Raw genomic sequence first — 15245 nt, forward strand, 5'->3', positions numbered from 1 at the left:
CCCCCCCCAATCCCCTTTAGGGGTGGGCCATGCCGATGAGCTTGGATACTTATTTAACGTGAAGGTACTTCCTCCAGTTTTACTGCCGGACGAATCACCAGAAATACTAACGCAGCGCAGACTAGTATCGTTATGGGTCAACTTCATCAAAAATGGGTAGGATTGGGATTGTCATCCGTCCCACTGAAGACACAATATCTGATTTTCGTTCTGCAATTTCACAGAGACCCGACGCCTGACCAAGACATCAACTGTGTCCGATGGGAACAAAATTCTCTTGAAAATGACGTTTATTTGGACATTGACTTCAACATCACATTACGGGCTCACATGTTTGAGCAAAGAATGAATTTTTGGAGTGACCTATACCGAAATGTTTTGCAGCAGCCTTTAAGTTGGTGAAGGATATCCATCATATGATGAAGGATTTCCAAGGATCCCATTTCGATAAATCAAATCAAAGTGTGCCCCGAACGCCACCCAATACTCCAATGAGCAACTACTTATTCTTGCTTTTGATTCTTTCTGATAAAAACCGGCAAGATTAGCCACTCTTGATCCATTTGATTCTTGTCCTTGCGGTATAAATTTACCGCGCCTTCTGGAAACAACTATTTTTTCATTAAGTAAAGGCGGCGAAGATCTGAAGATCAAGATGGCGCTACGTTTCCGAAACGTTCGAGCGATCAAACATAAACAAATATACGACCGGTCTGAAAAAAGTACCTGATACTACGAGAAACATGTCGAATCCAAAGAGAACTATTTATGTCGGTTAGTATTACTCCCTGATTGACACTTTTATCATCATGATTTCATGTGTTGCTTAACCGTGGGAAATTTTAACGAGCACCTATCGTGTTTATGCTAGGTTAAAATGCTGCTAAAGTCTTGATTTTGAGCAATAAGTTGATGTTGAAGTACTCTTGTTAATGGAATATTACCTATTTTAAAAATTTATATGGGTGTGCATCTTATTTCTAGTTGCTTAGGTTGCACTTAGTTATTTTCTGATTGTGCCTCATGTGACATTTCTTTTACAGGTGGTCTTGCAGAAGAAGTAGATGAGAAAGTTTTACATGCTGCTTTTATACCGTTTGGTGATATTGTAGATGTTCAAATTCCCCTTGACTATGAATCAGAAAAACACAGGGGTTTTGCTTTTATAGAATTTGAAGCGGCAGAGGATGCTGCAGCAGCTATTGATAACATGGTATGATATTGGTCTTCAAGTTTAAATGTTTGCTCTTCTTTGCCTTCTGAATACCATCCTTTAATTTTATATTTGTGATATAGAATGACTCTGAACTCTTTGGACGAACTATTCGTGTGAATATTGCCAAACCTCAGAGAATCAAAGAAGGGTCCTCTAAACCTGTATGGTCAGATGACAAATGGCTTCAAGAGCATGCAGGGGAAACCCTTGATACAGAACCAGATGATAAAAGCACGAACTCAGCAGATAAAGACAAGGTGAATTCGCTTTTTTTTTCTTCTTTTGGCTTTTGAAGTAATAATCTTTTGACTAGTAGTAAATAGGAACTTTTCTCTTGATTGTCAGCAGAATGAAGCTGGAGAAAAGAAGAAGACCAAAAACCCACAGGTTTACTTTGACATTAAAGCAGGAAAGTCTGAGTTGGGGCGAGTAATTGTGATGTTACGAGCAGATGTTGTTCCCAAAACTGCTGAAAACTTCAGATGTCTTTGCACCCATGAAAAGGGATTTGGATATCAAGGCAGTTCTTTCCATCGTATCATTCCAGGCTTTGTATCCTTTTATAATTTATAGAACACACCATGAGTGCTGAAATTGGTCAAAAGGATTCTGAGGTACAGTTTTCTTGTACATTTTCCTTAACTATTTAAAGATGTGTCAAGGAGGAGATTTCACAAACCACAATGGAACAGGAGGACGGTCCATTTATGGAAAGAAATTTGAAGATGAAAATTTTGATTTGAAACATACAGGACCAGGAACATTATCCATGGCTAATTCTGGTCCAGGAACAAATGGATCTCAGTTTTTCCTCTGCACAGCAAAAACAGACTGGTATTTATTGAAAGAAGAGTTACTGTTTTAAATTGGTTAATTTTGCAACTAATATCTTGTGCCACTTGTTACACAGGCTGGATGGAAAACATGTAGTGTTTGGTCATGTCATCAGTGGTCTGGATGTTTTAAAGAAAATGGAGGTAACATATTTTGACTTCTTAGATTAGACTTATTGGCTTCATTCTGATTTTTACCAACTACTTTTGTTTTCCCACCTCCCACAGAAATATGGAAGTAAAGGCGGAGCAACTACAGAAAAGGTGGTCATTTCAGGCTGTGGAGAATTGTCATAGAAAGGTTTTGATTTCAAATATTAAAAACCATGAATGTATTTTACCTCACACTTATTTTATTTGCAATTTTTAAATTATCCATAATATGTAATATACATTATAATGAAGAATTAGACTGTCAATTTAAATGCCAATCACACTTTTGTCAACAAGATGAAGTGACTGTTACACAATGTAACGAAAAGTTTTTAAGAACTACTTTACCCTGATCTAGAAACAAAATAATCTTTCTCAGGTTGAATCAAGTTAGTAGACCTATCTGGGAGACACAAAGTTCATAGCATCTGTAAAGAAGGCTCTGGCAAAAAATTATGCCATGATAAACTAAGGTAATGACATGTATGAGAACAAAGAGGAATGATGGAAAAGCTGAAAAATGGAAAGTTTCAGTTTCCATGGTAATGCACTTTGCTGCTTCAGTTGCACCCACATTACATGGTAATTAAAAGCACTCCCAAAATGTTATATAGTTTTGCCGGAAAAAGCAACTTTTTTTTTCAGTAACGATGGAATGGTACTACCAAAAGGAGATACAATGCACCAATATTTTAATTTACTTTTATATCTCTCAGTTCATGTCTTTCTTCCTCATCCAACCATAGAAAAATATATCTCAATAGAACAAAACAAACCACACCATCACCCTAGGGAACAGATTAGTAAAATTGACACCAAATATAAATTTTGGCGTCTTCACGGTCTGTTGCGATACCAAGTAGCCGTCATGGAAGGTGGTCAAATTTTAATATTGACCTCATTTCTCTGTTCCCTGGGATACAACACAAAAGAAAACTGATACAAAGTAACTGTGGGTTGATCATGGCCTAAGAACAAAAGCCCAGTACAAAAAACGAAAATGGACATACAACAGTCCAGCAAAATAATAGTCAGAGGATCAGATCAACTACTTGTACTAAATTCGAAATCACAGGAGATAGAATGCCATCCACAACAGTAGAAAGGACATCGGTCTTTCTTTAATTAACAGTTAAAGACCAACCACTGACCAAAGGTCATAGCAAAAAAAAAAAAATACATTTAACAAGAGACAGCAGTTAGATAATACATCAGAATAGTCTTTAACACATAAATATGATAAAACTCAAGGTGAACCATAACAAAATATTCAATAAAAAATTAAAAAAAGGAAACATAGGAATTTTCTTAAAAAGTTCCCTCTCTTAGGAAATTATGTACTTATCACAAATGTCACAAAAATCAACTTTCCCAATAGAAATACAATAACTAAAGAAAAATTCTCAACTTCCAATCTTCATTCAACAAACCTCTACAGATTTTGGCATTACTAGGAGGGAGCTCACGGCTGTCCCAAAGTAGATCACAACTTATGAATGGTAACGTTCTATACATATAAAAGCAAGAATTGCAAATAGATCAATTCTGTTGTAGCTTATAATTCCATATTTGAATGGATGTTTTGTTTTATGTTCAAGCGAGGTTCTTGTGATGTGTTTGAAATCTTGGCATAAAGCCATTTTACCCACCTTCCACATAACATAGAACAGTATGTACGAAATAGAAAAATACCTTTAACAATCACATCGTCGACCTGAGTAACTTCAATGATCCATCTGGGCCTTTTCCCAACAAAATGAAACAAAACACAATAACATGGTCTACTTGACCAGACCTATATATGACTAGCCTCTCAGGAAAAATTCTCAAAGAGTACAACAATAAAAGCCAAATGAAGCATTGTGGTTACTCAGTAACTAATTACACACTTTCTTACCGGCCAATCAACATGCCAAGCAAATCTCAACTGGAGAAAACTAATAATTCAACAGTGAGTAATATGACACCAAGAATGTGCATACAAAACATTGAAGGAGCAACATGTTGAATATTGGATTGTATAGATCATGGGGAGACACACAGCAAGAAAGAGATAAGTAAACCATCATAGCCCATGATCACGTAGCCAAAAGCCAGCTACCAAGCAATTAGTACTTCAAAAAATTACAACAAGAAATTTGTTTTCTTCAAAAACAAGTGGTTAACAAGACATATAGAAATTGACATGTAAAATATACTCAGCCTCATTACTTGCTTCATTACATCTTAAAACGTCTGAAAGCTGAGCATGTTCAGCAGAGCCAGGTAACAAATTGCAAACATAAATAAGTACTCCAAACACAAAAACATCAGAAATGGGCTTAGCGTAAGGCATGGCGTAATGACCACAGCTATGTGTGCAGAATGGTACATTGAACTGCGTTGATTAGAGTAGGAACTTTCCTAAATTTGATGACATCTTACTACAAGAAAGTACTGGTACCTGATAGCTTATTTTTTAAAAAACAGACACTTAAAAATCAATTTTGTTTCAGTCTCATGCAAGGCTAAGTATGCAACAATGTAGAGGAGATTCAGTGAGAGGAAAACTGTATGCAAATGAACATTTCATTCTTGGAGCTGTGCTGATCTTGCACTACTCAGTAAAACCAAGGCACATTAGGTGAAACAACCTGAATAAGTCTTTGATCCTTGGTAAGCTCCAACAAAAACAAGAAACCTCTAAAGTAACATTGTATATTTAAAGTGGTAAAAAAAATTTGCAAGATCAAGATGTTTACCACAAGGTTTTAAAGAGTAAGCAAAATCATCAAGAAGTTACCAACACATGGTACAAAGAGATTTAGGTAGTCAATGTTTCAATCATAAGTTGCTAGAGTACAAGCTTAGCAAAGCAAAAATATGTTCATTGAAACTCGTCATCAGATGACAAGAGCATAGTCTTTTCATTGTGCTGATTCGATATTGTTGCAACCCGTTGAGATGAGGGTTTGTTTCGCTGATTATTCACTTGCCCACCATATGTCGACTTTCCTTGCTGCTCACCAGGTACCTCATCAGGGTCATAACTGTTGATGCGCATTCCGCGAGGGCCATGAGATCCACCTGCAACAAGACAGAGGTAAAATGTTTATTCATGACCAGCAAAGTATGTTTTATATATTGTGATATATGTACTGTGTTTTGTTGTTCAAATCAAACACGGGCAGCACTCAAGCAAATGATAAACAATCATATATAAATATGATAATTGATAAAGAATAGTGGAGCCCATTTTATGAACACTAGTTTTATAATTGAAAATCAAGCGCCACTAGAAGAAAATAATATTTTGGTTTGTGGCACAATGAAGAGCAAAAACATTGTAATGAAGATAGTGGTATTTTATTGACATGTGTATAATAAGGAAAGGCACTTCAAAACATAAAAAAGAATTAAAACTAACGATTCACAGAGTTCATCACAATCAAGTACATACGAAGACAAAATACTTCTCCCTGAACATTATTAACATGCAGAAATCTAGAACAAGCATAGCTACCTATTATAGTTATGCTACAATGCAAGATCCTTTAAATTTCAATTGCCACTCTCATTATTTACTTGCGGTAAAATTTTGCATCATAACCAGAAACTTAGATAATACAAATGGTAAAATGAATACCTTGGCCTTGGCAAATGGATAGGTAGAGGAGTTTTAAGGTATAGGACTGATGGTCCATCAACATCTTACAAAATCGTAATTGTCTTTTAAAACATAAAACATCACTTCAAACTTTACGTTTCTTTGAAAGAAACAAAAAAAAAAAAGAAAAAAACAACCTTGCTTGCTACAATTAAAAGAACACCAGACACACAATGCCATTCACAAAATCTACTTTCTCTATGTCAACAGAACATGCTGGTCATGCACACAGAAGTAGCTAGCACCAATTAAAATTTTATTAGGAATATAAGAGCCGCTGGGAATCTGACACCTTATAGACAAGTCTTTAGACAGCAAAAGCCACACTATTCAAATTCACAATATACAGTATTCTATCCGGCTTTACAGAACAGAACTTAGAAGCACATTACACAATTAAGTAGAAGAGTCAAGGCTCAAAATGCAAAAAGGAATGCACATTCAATGCCCCACATAAGCCACTCCTTTCTTTTGTAAAATTCTCCTAAGCAAAAACTTTAAGTATAGGGAAGATATTACAACACATCTAGCTCTTGTTCTTCCCCACTTTCTCATCAGGCCTCAGAGGAAAATAGTTTGCCAACAAGAAAGAACTTATACGGGTAATGTAAATACCGTACAATATATGTATATAAGTGCTGCTTCTAGGGCCCCGACATTTTCAATTTAGTAAAATGTCAGGTGTAAAAATAGAAATACAATTTGTAACCAACCCGTTTCCTTCCCAAGTTAAGTACAATAGTTAAGAACGTAAAAAATTAAAGCTGTAATTAAACAACTACTTTCTAGTAGTAGTGACATGTAATTAAGTCACTGGCTAAAACTTGATCAATTGCTTTGTTTTCAACCAAAACTTGTGAGCAATTTTAGTGGCATTTCTTTCCAGTCACCCTTCAGGCATTAATACGTACTAAAAACTTGGTGAAATGTCAGCTGCATTCATGGTCAAATATGTTTAATACTTTAGTCATTACAAAATGGTAACTTGATTTATTTTTAGTTAATGGAATAAAAAATGAATCTTTGTCAAAACAATACAGTACCTTTGATTAAAAGAAAAATGACATCCCTTCAGCAAACCCTGGTTTTGATAAACATGTGACTTAATGAATTTCTCACAATGCAAATAAAATGTTTCATCTCTATTAAAAACAGCTGAATTGGTACTCTCAAACTTCAAGATGACAAAAAACATAAAATAAATAATTAAAAAAACAAGTAGTTAAAAGGGGAAATCCAGCTTCGGTCCACTAAGAGAACAGAGGATGCTGACAGTGATGCCATTAAGTACGGTTCAATTAAGCTAAATACTGCTAACTAAATCTAACAAGAAAAAATAGTATCTTTCTCTTCACAAGTAACATCAAATATTAATGACACATTTCCTTGAATGTGTAAGTGAAAGCAAACTGAAGATTTCAGGGGTGGTCAAGATTACCTCAATCAATATGAAAAAAATTAAATACTGGTAAAATTTATAAAATCTTTTTAAAAACACAGAACTAGATAATAAATTCGTTGACGCCTCCTGTGAGGTAGTTAAAATAGGCTCCTCTATAAATATGATGGCAAATATAAAGGCCCTCAAAGCTATGTTATTAGCTGAAGATATGATCCCCTGTAGTCATGCAAGACGCAAATGTGGTCGCGGCCGCAAGCAGATATAGCTTAAAGCTTTTCATACGATTGACTTGAATTCAACTCTGCAAAAGAAAAACAGAATACATGAAGGAAAAATATGAAAAGATAGGCAAAAACAAATAAAACTTCTGCAGCAAATGCAAAGAGGCGGCAAATATAAAAATCAGAGACATCCTGGTATATTACCAATTAACTTCTAAGCAGTGATAACTATATTGCAGGTAGTTTGACACTGTCCTTTCTAATACGAAAGTTTAAGGCAAAAGACACATTAAAATGCATGCAATAGACTAAGCCTGCGCATAAATAACAGGGACAAAGCAAAAAGACTACTACTGAAATTCTGTCCTAGTCGACACATGGTGAAATTTAAAATCAAATAACTTGCTACCAAAAATCAATTCTATTAACAAAAGGGAAAACAGAATTCAAGAAAGTTTTAGCACATTTCCTTTAAAAGTGTTTGAACTTTTATCTAGTTACCACCAGGCAACATGCTCTATAATAACAAAGAACATGTGTGATGAGCATTATGTACAGAAATATGAAATACATCCCATCTCACACCGGTTGTGATAGAGTAGAAATGGGCAGATATTAAATAAGGTGGGATAGTTTGAAATATTTTGTCAACAATTGGGACCACATTTGATGCTTACCCGTTAGGGCTGGTATTCTCCATGATGAGCGGACCTTTTCTTACCAACAACCCAAAATACTACTTCAAAGGATTTTCCCTAGCATAGCTATTCTGGCATACATTTACATTTTACCGGGGTTGAATTGATTTCACAAGCACATTCATTTTTCTTGTAAGTTGACTGGTTAGTTTTAGAATTTGTTGAGAGTGACTTTTGCTGAAAGTTTGTGAAGACTACAGCGAACGATAAGCTTACTCACCGGAACTGTATTGTGTGTACTGTTGGTACTGCGGATGGAAATTGTGGATAGCGTCAGTCATGATGTCTTTTGGATTCATTGTTTCCTGTGCACAAGAGCATGAAAGTTAAATGATGACTGACACAATTGTGAAGGAAAAAAGAAGATGAGATGTAATGTGATGGATACCTTTAAACTGCTTGAAATGCTTTGCATTGTCACTGAACGGCCTCTACCATCACTAATGCAACCAGCATAGATGTGATATGGGAAGGCATACCTCAAGGCTACAGCAGCAGCCAACATTTCTAAGCAAATGAGGAAGTTTTGATAGCCTGCTGACACTGTACCAGCTTTGATGTGCTGTACATCTCCGGCAATAATTGGGGATATTACTTCTGCCTTCTCCAAAACAGCTAAGAGCACACCTACAGCAGTGAAGTATGTTACAGTATGAGTAACCATGCAACAGCAAGCATTTTTTTTTTTTTTTTTTTTTTTTTTATTATATCATATTTCAGTCAGACTACAAATAAGTTTTGCTTACCTTGCCAGAATGAAAAGAAAATGACTGATTTGACAGTGCAAAACTTCAGTACAGGCTCAAATGGAGTCAAGAGATCACGAGTGGCAAAATAGAATAAGAACAAGCCATAGAGAGCAAGACTGACTGAAATGTTGTAGATGATAGTGACATACAGGTACCCGCCGTCAGGACTGAAAAAATAGATGCAAAGTGTTTCAATAAAACAAGACTTAAGTTGACAGTTAAAATCATTAACAGTGTGTACAGTTGAAGTCTGTGGATGAGTATAAGCTCACCTCCAATCACCATCATGGAAATGACCAAAGGATTGTAGAATGATAATGACAAATGCCATTAGTGGTTTGACAAGACAGAATTGTAATGTAGCTTGTTTACAAAAACGAAGGAAGCCAATGGTGTAAGTTTTCCCAACCAAACAACACGTGCCATAAAGCAGGCTTGATCTGGGTGCAAAAATATCAAGTTAGACATAAATAAATACTTAAAGCATAATCTTCATAAGTTTCTATTGCACAATATTCGTACCTAATTGGCTTTCCTCTTATTTCACTCATTATATTACCTTCACCTCCAAGATATTCATAACATAGGCTCAGAAAATTATAAATGACAAACGCTGTAAAAAAGAGAGGAGATATAATGACAGTTTACGATTTACTAACAAATTATAAATCAAACTTACAAAAAAAAGTACACTAATACCTTCATAGCAGTCTCGGATGGTGAAAAAGTAAACATAATAGCTCTCAGAGTTGAAAAACAACAAGCTGACCCATGAATGAAGGGCATATATTGGTACAATGAACAGAATTCTAACAATCCATCGCTGTTCAGCTGGGTTTGTGTACCATCGCAAGTGCCGATAGATCTATAAAAATAAATAGCTGTTTAAATCTATACCCTTTAAGAAGGAGGTTAAATGCAAAGGGCCAGTAAAGAAAAGAATAGACGGAAAACGGGCACGGGGACATTGAAAATTGCGAAATGAATGATAGTTGTAGAGCTACAGCCACACATTCAAGGGGTTAAGTTTTTGATTGCTGCAATTTCACAAATATCTTGTGAGCAACTAAATACAAAATTTTGTAGCCTTTGGAGTGAGAGATACATTAACTAGGTTCATAGATGTAGGCGTTCCACAGGGAAGTTTAAGTGCAAGGTCAAGTGCACAAAAGATGGCATTGGGGTCAATGTCCCATTTAACATACACAGATCACAACCACTTTACCTGTTGGCACGTAAGAAACAGGGCAATAAACACAAACACTCCAGCAATGACCTGCGCAGCTTTCGTCTGCAGGAATATAGGAGGTGTTTGCACAGCAGTTGCTGGGCTAGGGTGTGCTGGAGGTGTTGCAGAGTTGCCCATCACAGCAGCAGTGGCATTTAGGGCCAATCCACTAGCCAGCGTGCTGACCGTGGAGACCAGGCTAGACGTGGAGGTGGACGACGGCGTGGAGACACCCATGACTGAACTATGCGTCAGCGTTGGCGTTGTACTAGATTGCGGGCCAACTTCTCATGTTGTTATCAACAGCTGGGCTGGATTAGCACCCCAATCCGTTGTCTTGTTTACGTCTGCTTAACCCGCTGACCCTCTTTAACAGATTTAGTACCGTTGGGATCGAAAGAAAATCAAATGCGGGTAACCATTATGAAAGGAGAGCTAACAAACTACAAGAATTGCTGGGAATTTAGCACACAGAATATGTCATAGGCCTCTGCCACACTTTTTTATCACTTTTTATCAAAACGTTCTAAGACTCGACTCCGTATGGTCAATCACTATCCCACAAAGGTACTTATTAAGGACAAAGTATACTTAAAACTGACCAAAAATTAACCATAATACCTAAAACAGGATAATATGCAGTAGAATGGAGCTTATCGTGTTCAGACCTCAGAAATCTGAAGAGAATTGTCACCAAGATACACTTCACTTGACTTCTGCTGTTGTTGTGGTTGTGAATCTTTCCTCCGAGTTGAGTTGGCTATGGAGTGATGGAGTGTATGCTGCGACCAGACTTCTTACAATTAAAAAAGAATGAATTGGAGAGGTGAAGACTGAAATGTTTATTAAAACTAACGTTTTAAAATTTTAATAATGATAGGCCTCATATTTTTAACGCCATGTTGGACCGAATCGAGGAAATGTTCTCGAAAACAAAAAACTAAACAGAAGACTCTCGTACCAAGCGCGAGTTTTAAAATTTTCGTGAAACATAATTGCCGCAAGAGGTTGCTTTTCTTTCTTTTAAAACTCACTTGTTTTTTTTCGGAGAAAAGTTCACGTTAGGCGTGTAAAAAGTAAAAGGTGACGTGCGGAAGGCTTCTCATAATAATAGCGCCTGCAAAGCGCTGGGTAGGCAAACCATCAAGCAGCTGTGTGGAGCCGTCGGCCCGCCCAGCGTCACCGGCGGCGTGGCGTGGTGGGTGGCAGGGTGCCTAGAGAGACTAGAAGTCTCTCTAAGGGCAAGGGTGCCCGACGGACCTAACGTCCCTAGTTGCTCTCGCTTTACCTCAGGAACCGTTAATTGCAAGCCAATTTATAATTGATCACGATACATACTGCTTGTGCGATGGGAAAGAGCCAAGCGCGCGCGCTTAACGGCTGTTAAGCGGGACGTCCCTGTACAGGGAACGACCACCACACATAATTTACTTCCTTTATTTAGGACCCGTCCCCCCCCCCCAATCTCAAAAAAGTCAATCCAACACTTAACTAAACAACAAGCTAAAAAGCCATACCTGGAAGGTACGCAATTTTCGGAACACAAGTACGAACCTGCAGGAAAGCAAGCCATGGAGCCCCCCCCCCCCCCCCAGGCACTGCGAATGTGATGCAAAGGGGTGGGGCGCCGGGTGTTACGTGCGCTTGAACGTTACGTAACGGCGGTGCGCTGGTGTGAGTGGAGGCCGGGAGTACTCCTTTCTCTGTCACACTCAAGCATATTCATTAGTCATAGTGAGACATACGGCTTGTCTGTAACGTGCCACCCGGCTTTCCTGCGAACACGCCTCCGCGCGATTCTGCGCGTAAAATTTTTACTCCAGCAGACGAGTTGCACACCGTTGCAGACGACGCGGTGACAGACGACTCTGCACTGGCGTCTCGTCATCAGCGCGGGGGTCAGCGTCAAGCGCCCGGACGGTCCAAGTGACGGACGGGTGTCAAGACGTCACCATGACGTCCAATGTGGGCATGGGGATGCTGTACCGACGCTTCTTTGACGCTTACAAGAAGAAGGACCCCACCGTGCCCCCTCTGACAGCTGCCGCGGAGGCCACCGAAGAGTGGACTCGGGTGCGCGCCGAGCACCAAGACCAGGCCATCTTCGAAGAGTCGATTAACCGTCGAATCGAGGCTTATATGGCAGAAGCGAACAGCAACACCAGCAACGGGGGAGGAAGAAGCACCAGAAGTCTTTCAGGAACAAGGGTAAGTATCACCTTACTCAAGTTGTGACTTGAACTGAATGCCAGTTGGAATACACTTAACCTCTAATCGGTTTTGGCTGCTGTCAAAATATCAAAGAAAATCTTCTATATCTATGTCTTCTTACTAACTACCTTTAGCAACATAGCTGCCAGTTAAATAATTTTTTATTAATTCTGCTGTTGTTTCACTTCTATTATACTTCCAAGTTTTAATGGAACAAACAACAAAAAAAACAAACCAAAACAAACATGTTTACTAATTTGTTGCCTCTCTCTGTCTACAGATTCCGAGTAACTCCATTGTTAGTACAAGTCCTGAATATGGAGACTGCAATAATCTTTTGGATGAAGAGAAATGTTCCAGTGAGGATGAACTCAACATCCATGGGAAGAGAAAATACACCAAGCCGTCCCAAGAAACCTCCCTGAAAAGAATTTATGCCCTTGAAGCAGAACTAAATAATCTGAATCAACGAAAAGAAGCAAGTAGTGCTGATGATGAGCTAGAAAGCAAAATTAGAATGGTCAAAATGGAACTTGATGAAGAGAGAAAAGCACTCAGTAAAAAAGAACGCAATGCCCAGAGACAGAAAAAATTCAGAGAAACATTCAAGACCAAAATAAAGGCAGCTTGTGCAGAAAACCCAGGAATGGCTGTAAAACTTAAAATTCGGGACGGGCCTGGACGTCCTAGATTGGAAGAGAACCAACCTGAACTTCTGAAAGCCATAGTAGATATTGCTGTGTCTGGGAAGTCAGAGGAAGAGAAACACAAATCTGACAAAATAAGAAGTTGCAAGACCTTGGACTCACTTCATCAAGAACTACTAAAAGCAGGATTTTCTATCTCCAGGAGTGCTACATATTTACGTTTACAGCCCCAAAATGCAAACACCCGAGAGGGTAAAAGACATGTAGCCACAGTACCAGTCACTTTAAACGACACCAAAGAAGTGCAGAAAGGCCACCCTGATCAAGAGTTTTGTGCTGCCACTCTGAACTTCTTGGATTCTCTTGCCTCCTTACTAGGACCCCAGGAAGTTTTCTATCTAACTCAAGACTGTAGAGCAAGAGTATCCCTGGGAATGACTGCCCCATGCAAACAAGCACCACTTTTGATGCGAATGGAGTACAATGTGTGCTTTCCTGATACTCAATCTCTTCTTGCCGACCAACAAAAGTTAATCCCCTCTATATATGGAGGTATAGTTATAAATAGTCAGAGTATGGGTGATGCCCAGGCTGTTCAATTTTCTGGACCTACTTATGTTGCCATAAGGTCAGGAAGTCAAGAAACACCTGCAGCAGATGCACATGCCTCTGATTTTGACAGACTTTTACATTTAGAGGCTTTCCGCAGCATGGCCAAGAATGATCACGGAGCTGTAAAGCCAGTAATAATTTTAGCAATTAATGGTGGACCTGATGAGAGTGCTCGTTATGCAAAACAGATTTCACGTGCTATCAAACATTTCAGAGAGTATGACCTAGATGCTTTATTTCTTGTCAATGATGCACCAGGGCAGAATGGACAAAATCGTACTGAAAGGCGATTAGCCTCTCTTAGTCAACAACTGACAGATCTTGTCATTCCCCATGATCGATGTGGAAGCCATTTGGATGATGAAGGTCGATCTGTCAATAAAGAATTAGAAATGGAAAACTTCATTGGTGCAAGTAGAATCTTGGCTGAGGTATGGAACTCGACTGTAATAGATGGTCATGTGGTATTAGCAGAACAAATCTCAGGCCCTCAGTGGATCACTCGGATAGAAGAAAATGCAGACTGGTATTGTCGACATGTAAGGGAATCTCAATACCTCCTTCAAATTGTGAAGTGTGGTAATCCAGATTGTTGTGGTATGCTCAGAAGTAGCTTACGTTGTATTTTGCCTGAAGGTTTTCTTCCTCCTCCTTGCAAATTGTGGCAAAGCTCCTCTGGTTTGGTAGCAACTGAAAGGGGGAGCCATGCCAAATTTTGCCCTCTATTTCTTCGCCTGTCACTGCAAATAAATCCATCTCAAAAGAATTTTGTAAAAACACCATATGATTATTTCTGTCCTACTGTATTGCCTCATCTAGCTGATAGAACATGTTCAATGTGTGGATTGTATTTTACTTCCAAAAAGGGTGTTGTGAAGCATAAAGAGCTTGTTCATGGAATGTTCTCAGAGCCTTTGTCTAAAATACAACCCGCTTGTGTTCTGGCCAGAAGAGGAAAAGAATTGTTGTGTCTCTTTCGTGATGAACCCTCAGGGGCAGAAGATGCAGAATGGCTTGATGAAGATGAGGTTGACACTGATGTAAAATTAACCTTAGAGACTGAGACAACTTCACATATACCTATTGTAGGATCGGCAGTGGACTGGCTCTCTAGTCCTTGGACCAATTTCATCTAATCGTGAAGGACATTATATTATATTAAGTTTTGTATTTTCGTTTACCTTTTAAAATACTGCCAATCATTGTGTTTTGTTATAAATATGGACTTTCTTGATGTTTGTAGTCCTCTCATATTGATTTTAAATGCATTGTTTTACTTGTTTTTAGTTATATATTTTTTGTTACTATTACCTCATAATGAAAAGGTACTTTTATTAAGAATATTACTAGTTATTGAAGTTTATAACAAACTTAAGTGGACCTCAAAAGCATATGTGGTGATTCTGGTTGACTGTACAAGTTTTGACCTGAAATTTGTTAATGATGGGATTGATGAGAGAATTAAAGCACTGTTGAAACTTGTATTCTTCATTATGTTTCTTCTTGCTGACCCTTCCTTTTTCCATGTGTTTTCCTCAAACAATTTCAAGATTTCATTTCAGTCTTGCTCTAATTCTTTTAATGTTTAGTCTTACCGCCATTTGCGGCAAAGGCGGAAAACGAATATTC

At 38.2% G+C, this 15245-nt stretch overlaps 3 protein-coding genes across 7 annotated transcripts; 2 read left to right on the forward strand and 1 right to left on the reverse strand.

Annotated features, from left to right (window-relative positions):
- Positions 1–607: 607 nt before the first annotated feature.
- LOC113203381 (peptidyl-prolyl cis-trans isomerase E) lies at positions 608–2389 on the forward strand. 2 transcript variants are annotated; one of them, XM_026418033.2, is made up of 7 exons: positions 608–774; positions 1044–1213; positions 1297–1473; positions 1562–1768; positions 1869–2050; positions 2127–2193; positions 2278–2389. In XM_026418033.2, exons 1-7 carry the CDS (start codon positions 744–746, stop codon positions 2344–2346), a joined length of 903 nt encoding a protein of 300 aa, XP_026273818.1. In that variant the 5' UTR covers positions 608–743; the 3' UTR covers positions 2347–2389. The 2 variants fall into 2 exon arrangements, with proteins under 2 accessions (XP_026273818.1, XP_026273819.1); XM_026418034.2 differs by having other exon boundaries at positions 609–774; positions 1565–1768.
- Positions 2383–10953, reverse strand: LOC113203380 (transmembrane protein 184B). 4 transcript variants are annotated; one of them, XM_026418030.2, is made up of 9 exons: positions 10815–10953; positions 10144–10513; positions 9618–9783; positions 9441–9531; positions 9191–9358; positions 8916–9085; positions 8558–8796; positions 8390–8474; positions 2383–5268 (listed from the first exon to the last, which is right to left on the reverse strand). In XM_026418030.2, exons 2-9 carry the CDS (start codon positions 10381–10383, stop codon positions 5069–5071), a joined length of 1359 nt encoding a protein of 452 aa, XP_026273815.1. In that variant the 5' UTR covers positions 10384–10513; positions 10815–10953; the 3' UTR covers positions 2383–5068. The 4 variants fall into 4 exon arrangements, with proteins under 4 accessions (XP_026273815.1, XP_026273816.1, XP_052122657.1 ...); XM_026418031.2 differs by having other exon boundaries at positions 10768–10902; XM_052266697.1 differs by lacking the exon at positions 10815–10953 and having other exon boundaries at positions 10144–10747.
- Positions 10954–11841: 888 nt separating this feature from the next.
- Positions 11842–15100, forward strand: LOC113203508 (uncharacterized). Its single transcript, XM_026418242.2, has 2 exons — positions 11842–12354; positions 12638–15100. Exons 1-2 carry the CDS (start codon positions 12100–12102, stop codon positions 14750–14752), a joined length of 2370 nt encoding a protein of 789 aa, XP_026274027.1. The 5' UTR covers positions 11842–12099; the 3' UTR covers positions 14753–15100.
- The last annotated feature ends 145 nt before the right edge of the window (positions 15101–15245 follow it).

This window comes from Frankliniella occidentalis, unplaced genomic scaffold (genome assembly GCF_000697945.3).
Source record: "Frankliniella occidentalis isolate FOCC.00 unplaced genomic scaffold, Focc_3.1 Scaffold41, whole genome shotgun sequence".
NCBI lineage: Eukaryota > Metazoa > Arthropoda > Insecta > Thysanoptera > Thripidae > Frankliniella > Frankliniella occidentalis.